This window comes from Dendroctonus ponderosae, unplaced genomic scaffold (genome assembly GCF_020466585.1).
Source record: "Dendroctonus ponderosae isolate FM_Combo_2020 unplaced genomic scaffold, Dpon_F_20191213v2 Dpon_F_20191213_10, whole genome shotgun sequence".
Lineage (NCBI taxonomy): Eukaryota > Metazoa > Arthropoda > Insecta > Coleoptera > Curculionidae > Dendroctonus > Dendroctonus ponderosae.
This window is the reverse complement of record NW_026017111.1, coordinates 2026336-2035621: the sequence shown is the minus strand read 5'-3', so window position 1 is coordinate 2035621 and position 9286 is coordinate 2026336. Positions and strand designations below refer to the sequence as shown.

Below are 9286 nucleotides of genomic sequence, written 5' to 3'. Positions count from 1 at the left end.
ACCACATTTGTTCAGGACGGTTACATCATGTACGTTTTCTTTGTGCTGAGATTTTTTTTTGAGAAACTTTCGTTGAGATTTCCTCTGAAAGAAAGGATTCATGGCATGAAGTCTGTTGTGTAAAAGAAACTCCGATAACCTCTTGCGTTTCTTTCTCCATATCGGTGATCACCCATGAAAGTTTCGGAGTCTCCCATCTTAAAGCCGAGTTTTGCGTTAAAATCGTCAATGATAAAGGTGTAGTATGTTGGGGTGCCCTGCATTGCTTGTTGAATACCCACATGCATCTTAATTATTATTAAAAGCTGATGTTCACTCTCAGAGCCTGCGAGCTCGACAAGTTTCGAGAATATTTCAATGTTCAACGGTTTTAAATCCCCCTTTGCCTGTCTGTTATTGAAGAAGACACAATTTACTATAACGGATCGGCTTGCGAAAAGTGCCACAGTCCATTTGCAATCGTCCTCCCAAACTTGACGAGCAGATTTGAATCTGTATCGCGATTGAATCGACCCATACATCAGCTTAGAGATTCCAACAGCGTGCTGTTTAAGGAATCGGGCTTTTTTAGATTCCACAAATAGCAGGTCTTCTTGTACGTCCCAATGGGCACTTTCGACGCGCTTTTCCATCAAAATAAGGCAAAGTTCCTTTTACGTGCCTTTTTATTGTCTAAATGCGATTTTTTACGACAGTCTAATCGGCTCTAACGACGTGTTGAATTCGCTTCATTCCGTTGGTAAATACCATAAAACTATCCGGTTTTGGAATTTATTTAAACCAATTCTAAATTGAACAATAACGACAATGGCACTAAAGCGAGTGCAATTTAGTCAAAATTACCAAATGCTGAATGTGCAGTTCAAGTTCGTGACTTTAATAACTCGAATCATCCAGTGGAAGATGCAATTACCTAAAATGCATGAAGCAAATTATTTTGCGGTCACTGCTGCTGATCTCCGTAATTTCGGCACTATTTAGGCTCCCAGAGCCAAATTGAATTTTTCGAAATTACATTTAGTTAAAGAACTGATAGGCGCAACAAAATCTGATGTTTTCGTTCGCATCAAATTTATGAAGGCAACGCCATACTTAAAGGCCATCAAGTCAAATAAAATGTTTCCTCCAAAGATACATGATCGCATAAAAGTAGAGAATGAACAGCACAATAAAGCATTTTACGGAAAACACGCTTTAGAATTGTGCGATTTTGCCGTTCCAGCACTGTGTTCCGTTATTGCTGATTTTTCAACATGCATGCAAGACTCTGGGATGCGGGCTATAAAAATCGACAGAAGAAGCTTCGCCTAAGAGTCGTTGTAAATTTGGTTTCCTTCCGACTAGTGATTGATTTTTTGTGAGCTCAGAAATCTTCTGAAGATTTGCGTCATTTGACCATTTTTTCATTGTGTCTCATTATTGGTTTTTCCTCAACATTTAGGCGATATTTGAGAATGCGGGCTGCAACAATCGATAGAAGAACCTTCACTTTATGTCTGCTTGTGAATTTGGTTCCCGTCAGCCAAATCATTTATTTTTATTACTTTCGGAATATTCTCATGATTTGCGCCGTTTGTCCGTTTTTGCACCGTCGTCCTCTATTGCTCTTTCCTGTAGATCTCGGGCTGACATGAGGATGCGGTCTTCAACAATCGAAAGAAGAACCTTTGCTTCAGTATCAGTGTGAATTTGGTTTCATTCAGACAAACGGTTTATTTTTTATTAATTTCAGAATATTTCCTTGATTTGCTCCATTTTTTTGTTTTTGCACCGTCGTCCTCTATTGCCCATTCCTGTAGATCCACGGCTGACATGAGGATGCGGTCTTTAACAATCGAAAGAAGAGCCTTTGCTTCAGTACCAGTGTGAATTTCGTTTCATTCAGACAARCAGTTTATTKTTTTATTARTTTCAGAATCTTTCCATAATTTGCTCCGTTTGTCCGTTTTTGCACCGTCTTCCTCTAATGCTCGTTCCTGAAGATCCAGGGCAGACTTGAAGATGCGGTCTTTAACAGTCGAAAGAAGAACATTTGCTTCAGTATCAATGTGAATTTCGTTTCATTCAGACAAACAGTTTATTTTTTTATTAATTTCAGAATCTTTCCATAATTTGCTCCGTTTGTCCGTTTTTGCACCGTCTTCCTCTAATGCTCGTTCCTGAAGATCCAGGGCTGACATGAAGATGCGGTCTTTAGTAATCGAAAGAAGAGCCTTTGCTTCAGTATCAGTGTGAATTTGGTTTCATTGAGACAAACGGTTTGTTTTTTATTAATTTGAGAATCTTTCGATGATTTGCTCCATTTTTTCGTTTTTGCACCGTCGTCCTCTATTGCTTATTCCTGAAGATCCAGGGCTGACATGAGGATGCGGTCTTTAACAGTCGATAGAAGAACCTTTGCTTCAGTATCAGTGTGACTTTGGTTTCATTCAGACAAACGGTTAATTTTTTATTAATTTCAGAATCATTCGATGATTTGCTCCATTTTTTTGTTTTTGCACCGTCTTCCTCTATTGCTCATTCCTGAAGATCCAGGGCTGACATGAAGATGCTGTCTTTAGTAATGGAAATAAGAGCCTTTGCTTCAGTATCAGTGTGAATTTGGTTTCATTCAGACAAACGGTTAATTTTTTATTCATTTCAGAATCTTTCGATGATTTGCTCCATTTTTCCGTTTTTGCACCGTCGTCCTCTCTTGCTCATTCCTGAAGATCCAGGGCTGACATGAAGATGCGGTCTTTAGTAATGGAAAGAAGAGCCTTTGCTTCAGTATCAGTGTGAATTTGGTTTCATTCACACAAACGGTTTATTTTTTATTAATTTCAGAATCTTTCGATGATTTGCTCCATTTTTCCGTTTTTGCACCGTCGTCCTCTCTTGCTCATTCCTGAAGATCCAGGGCTGACATGAAGGTGCGGTCTTTAGTAATGGAAAGAAGAGCCTTTGCTTCAGTATCAGTGTGAATTTGGTTTCATTCAGACAAACGGTTTATGTTTTATTAAGTTCAGAATCTTCCGATGATTTGCTCCATTTTTTCGTTTTTGCACCGTCTTCCTCTATTGCTCATTCCTGTAGATCCAGGGCTGACATGAGGATGCGGTCTTTAACAGTCGAAAGAAGAACCTTTGCTTCAGTATCAGTGTGAATTTGGTTTCATTCAGACAAACGGTTTGTTTTTATTAATTTGAGAATCTTTCGATGATTTGCTCCATTTTTTCGTGTTTTGCACCGTCTTCCTCTATTGCTCATTCCTGAAGATACAGGGCTGACATGAACATGCGGTCTTTAATAATCGAAAGAAGAGCATTTGCTTTAGTATCAGTGTGAATTTGGTTTCATTCAGACACAAAGTTTATTTTTTGTTAATTTCAGAATCTTTCCATAATTTGCTCCGTTGGTCCGTTTTTGCACCGTCTTCCTCTATTGCTCATTCCTGAAGATCCAGGGCAGACATGAGGATGCGGTCTTTAACAGTGGAAAGAAGAACCTTTGCTTCAGAACCAGTCTGAATTTGGTTCCCTTTGGCGAAATGGTTGCTTTTTTATTAATTAAGAAATCTTCCGAAGATTTGCGCCGTTTGCCCATTTTCGCACTGCCGTAACTTATTGCTCATTTCTCCACACTCAGGCCAGTAATTCAAATGCGGACTTCCCTGGTCAAGAGACGACACACCACTTAAGACTTCCTGTGAATTGCGTCGCCGTTGGCCACGTACTTAATTTTTAATCAATTTGGGTATCTTCTGAAGATTTAAGCCACTTGTGCAGTTTTGCACTGTCTTCACTTAATGGTCATCCTCCACACCCAAGCCAGGAATCAAAAGGCCGACTACAATAATAATTAATGGATGAAGTTTCACTTAAGACTCGGTGTGAACTTAGTTCTCTTCGGCCGAGCAGTTTATTTTTGCTCAATTTGCAAAGTTAGACCTTCCCGCATCTCTCAACCGCAACATCCAGGTCAGATCTCGTAAAACTCACGCAAACCAACGATAAAAACAACTTAACTTAAAACTCGCTATGAGTTTGGTTTCTTTGAGGCAGATGGTTTGATTTGTGCGCTTTTAAACTGCACAAATTAAACTCGCTGCGTATAGGAAGTTTAGAGAATTGCCACTCACACCATTTGCCATTAATATGGCACCTTGCGCAAAATAAACTACTGCCAGTGTAATCGTAAACTTGCAGAATATTATACAGAATAAACGTCAATTAAAATCCGGCCACATGCCGTTTTTACGGGTACTTGCTTCAATAATCAGGGATGACGAGTCTTCATTAAAGTATAATCAGCTTTGAGGCGATTTATGATTTTGTCGTTTTATTGCGTTGTTAAATGCATAAAACTATTTGCGGCTGCATCTAGATATTCGCCTAAGACGGTTTTAATGAAATAATGCAATCAAAACATGTGCGAAATGACGAACAAATGCCGAATAGATGCAGGCAAGATATTGCCATTTCCATAAATGCAGAAGATGGAAATCGAAGCTCCAAGCAGTCCGGTTGTTTTACGACATAAATAAAAACAACCGTTTGTGGCGTTTGGATTCTCTTGTCCAACTGCTTTTATCTTTCTATTGAAAAATTGCTGATTTATTCGTTATTACTGGTCTTACTCACGAGCGCCGTAGTAAAACGGGATTTTGTGCGATTTATCGCAAACAATATACGTTGATTTAATTGACGATATTGTCTAGATGTGCCATTGCGTGGACGGAGCCGAAGCGATTTTGCCATTAGTTTATTGATAATAATGCCACTGCTGTCTACTGGAATGTTAAACGCTCTTATCCGAAAAATTCGTTTCAAGCACCAGTTCTTAAAGACATCTTAATAAACCTTTCGCTCTATGTGATCAAACGTTAACATTTCCTCTCGTATATGTGCGTCTTGTAGCACCGTTACAGGTAATTTTTAACAGCAATTTAAATTATTATTACAAATTTAAATTTGAACTTTTCTCATCCGTGTCGCTCTTATCTCGCTAATAACTTAATCCGGTTGGTAATTGAGTTGGACTGGAACGATAAAAAATGCGTGAAGAGTAAATTGGGGTTTTACATACGACAATCAACTACTTTTTATTATCCGATTTTTGGTATCGGATGAAAGGCAGCTAACTAAATTATCGGAAACTGCAGCTGTTTGCCGAGTACAGTTACAAAAGCATATTCCCAGATCGATCGCGATGGATTGGCTTCACTGCAGTTATGCGATTTCGATGGCAAGTGAGTTTTGCATATTTGTTGAAAACGTGAGCGACAAGTCGGAATTTATCAAAGAGTAACTAGCTTTCGACTCATTTTATGGTTTATTTTGCAAACAAACTGTAAATTGTGTGAATGGAACTTGGAAGTAACCAACAGAGAATCGCCCGAAACTTCGTAAAATTTATAAGTATCTTATCGTATATAATATCTATCTATCGTATAAATCTTAACTAAACTACGCTAGGTTAAGGTTGTTTTACGGATTGTTGAGGTTATTATTACGAAATCTGGTCTAAATGTCGAGGTATGAGCAATAAAGAGCGAATGTGCAGAAACGACAAATCGAGCAAAATTTTGAAAAGTTCCAGAATTAACTGAAAAAAATCACTGGGTGAAATGGAACCAAATTTATACAGAATCTTAAGTGAAGCCTCTTTTATCGAATATTGCTGCTCTTGTCCCGCTTTCTGGCTTTGGTAGTTAGAAAGAAGCAATTAGGAGAGACGGTGCAAGAACGGTCAAATCGCGTACATTTTAAGAAACTTTTTCAACTTGTCAAAATTAAACCACTTGATCGATGGAACGGAAACTCATACAGAATCTTCAATGGAACTTCTTTTATCCACTATTGAAGCACTGATCCTGATACCTGACCCGAGTGTTGAGAAATGAACCATAAAGAACGACTGTGCAAAAACTGCCAAATCGAGCAAAATTTTGAAATTTTCCAGAATCAATTAAAAATTCACCAGTCAGTGAAAAAGAACCAAATTCACGTCGAAACTTAACTAAAGTTTCTTCTATTGAATAGTATCGCTCGGGTCCCGACTTCTAGTTCTACCATTGAGGAATAATCAATTAGGAGAGACGCTGCAAGAAAGGTCAAATGGCGCACATTTTAGGAAACTTTGTTAACTCGTAAAAATTAAACCACCTGATCAATGGAACGGAAACTCATACAGAATCTTCAATGGAACTTCTTTTATCCATTATTAGAGTATCCATCCTGATATTTGACCCGCGTGTTGAGAAATGAACCATAAAGAACGACTGTGCAAAAACTGCCGAATCGAGCAAAATTTTGAAATTTTCCATAATCAATTAAAAATTCACCAATGAGTGAAAAAGAACCAAATTCACACCGAAACTTAACCAAAGTTTCTTCTATCGAATAGCCTCCCTCCGGTCCAGTTTCCTAGCTCTACCGTTGAGGAATAATCAATTAGGAGATACGTTGCAAGAAAGGTCAAATGGCGCACATTTTAATTAACTTTTTCAACTCGTAAAACTGAAACCACTTGATCAATGGAACGGAAACTCATACATAATCTTCAATGGAACTTTATTTATCCACTATTGAAGCAGCCATGCTGATATTTGACCTGTGTTTTGATAAATTAACAATATAGAACAACTGTGCAAAAACTGCCTAATCGAGCAAAATTTTGAAATTTTCCACAATCAATTAAATATTCACCAATGAGTGAAAAAAAAAAACAATTTCACATCCAAGCTTAACTAAACTTTCTTCTATCGAATAGCATCGCTCTGGTCCCAATTTCTAGCTCCACCATTGAGGAATAATCAATTAGGAGAGACGCTTCAAGAAAGGTCAAATGGCGCACATTTTATGAAACTTTGTTAACTCGTAAAAATTAAACCACCTGATCAATGGAACGGAAACTCATACAGAATCTTCAATGGAACTTCTTTTATCCATTATTGGAGTATCCATCCTAATATTTGACCGGCGTGTTGAGAAATGAACCATAAAGAACGACTGTGCAAAAACGGCCGAATCGAGCAAAATTTTGAAATTTTCCAGAATCAATTAAAAATTCACCAATGAGTGAAAAAGAACCAAATTCACACTGAAACTTAACTAAAGTTTTTTCTATCGAACAGTATCACTCCGGTCCCGATTCCTAGCTCTACCGTTGAGGAATAATCAATTAGGAGAAACCCTGCAAGAAAGGTCAAATGGCGCACATTTAAGGAAACTTTTTCAACTCGTAAAAATTAAACCACTCGATCAATGGAAACTAAACTCAAACAGAGTCTTAAAGGAAACTTCGTTTATCCACTTTTAAAGCAGCCATCCCAATATCTGACTTGGATGTTGAGAACTGGGCACTAGAAGAAGAAAGTGTTATCGCGACAAAACTGGGCAATTCTAGGAAGGTCCCTGAATGAATTTAAAAACAAATCACTTGGTCGATAGAATCCAAACTTACAACAAATATTTGCTGAAGTTTGTTTTGTTGCGTGCTGAAGCCGCGTTTGCGATATCTGGCCTTAACAATCAGAAAAGAGGAATAAAAGAAGAGAGAACAAGGAAAGCCAAATCGAACAAATGTTAGTCAACTTCCTCAATGAATAAAAAATAAACCACTCGGGCAAAGTCAACGAAATTCAGCGTGAATCTTAAGTGCAGCTTCTTTTATCGAGTGTGGAAGCCTGCATCCTGCTGTCTTGAATCTCTGATCTCTGAAATGAGGACAGTGCAAAAACACACTCTCAAGCTTGTCGACATGAACACTTCTTGTTCCTGCTGTTCCAACACACCTATTCGCATACATTTTCAATTGTACAACAAGCGCTAATAATTTGAAAGCTTTTGGCACAAAAAAAACCCACTTTGAATGCCCGGAGCTGTCGTTTTCTTCGTCTTTGGCTGACAATAAAATCGCACACAATCCCGTTGTTTTACAACGATAATTCCGAAAACAATGAAGACATTTCCTATACATCACTCGTTAAGAGCGCTGCTCTGCTAAATTGACAGTCAGCCAAACAACTTAAGTCCCATTTTCCACTCGATGTCCGGATAATCGCTGAATCACCGCACTTTGTTAAACTTTTTTTTTGCAAAATCCGTTGATTAATTCCCGATAGGTCAGCAATTTTCCCAGTTCCGAGTAAACCCATTTTGGTTGAAACCGTTGGCAAATGGGGCCAAAGATGGTAAGTCTTGATTGAAAAAAAAAAAACTTGATTGCCCCATCGTGCACTTATATGGGGCCGAGCAGAGAAGCAGAAAAGTACATTTACTTGCGAAAGTAAAAACGACGATTTCTTCGATCCAATCCAAGTTATTATTATAGTACATTGACTCGGATTCTAATTGTTATTGGTAATGAGTATGAATGGCCAATTACACGGCAAGGTTGTACAACTGTTGAGGAAAAAACTGATTCAGCGGCAACTTTCGGATTTTGCGGATTCTTCAGCATCTGGTTCCTTTCGCCGATTCGCCCCGGCAGATTTTCAGCCGCAAATCCGCTTCCAAGCGCTTCTGGACATGGAAAAATGTGCTCAATTCCAGCGGTTTTAACCAACTAAAGTTTAACTGACAGTGGAAGACCGAATGCATTTTATATGATTGCGGAAATTCTTAATTGAATTTAATCGCAATGAGGAAACCCGCCGCTTGCTGCGACACGCATTACGATAATTCTGTCTAATTACGCGCAATTCAAAATCCATTAAAGCAGATGGTGAAATATCAATAATTTTTGTTTCAGAATGTATTTTAGCGCCTTTCGTGGGCGGCTCCACGTCCCAACAGATTCCGTTCGTGTTCCTGCCACTCAAAGACCAGATCATCCATCCGAGCAAGGAAATATCTTTCACTGGTAAGCAGCTCATTGATCTAATTGGCCAAGAAATCGCAAATCTGCCCATTATTGGAGCAAAAATTGCGTAGAGAAAAAGGCACTGAGCTCCAGTCACAGTGTGAAATAAAAAAATGTCAGTCGAGAACGCGGCTCGCATCGGTTTTCTCGCTCGCCCCCATATGAGTCTGTGAGAGAAGCACGATGGCCTGGCTGTTGCCACGTTCCAGCTTGATACCTTCACCGCTGAGAATATCCCAGTTTTGAGCGTGACAAATTTTGAAAAAAAATCTATCTTTATTTTGATTTATGCAATCATTAGAGACTCCAGTCACAGTGTGAAGCAAATGTTTTTCGTATATCGTTTATTTCGTTACGTTTCGGCGAGACAACAGCGCCATCATCAGATTTTAAAATTCATTCAAACCCATAATTGGGAAACATTAGATTCTTTTTAGGC

At 38.6% G+C, this 9286-nt stretch overlaps 1 protein-coding gene across 1 annotated transcript in view; it reads left to right on the top strand.

The window, feature by feature from the left end:
- The window catches only part of LOC109542571, a 51854-nt gene that overhangs the window by 32051 nt on the left and 10517 nt on the right, over positions 1-9286 (top strand). Inside the window, exon 4 of the mRNA XM_019911846.2 lies at positions 8737-8847. Coding sequence (XP_019767405.2) covers positions 8737-8847 — 111 coding nt within the window. The remainder of the gene's footprint in view (positions 1-8736; positions 8848-9286) is intronic.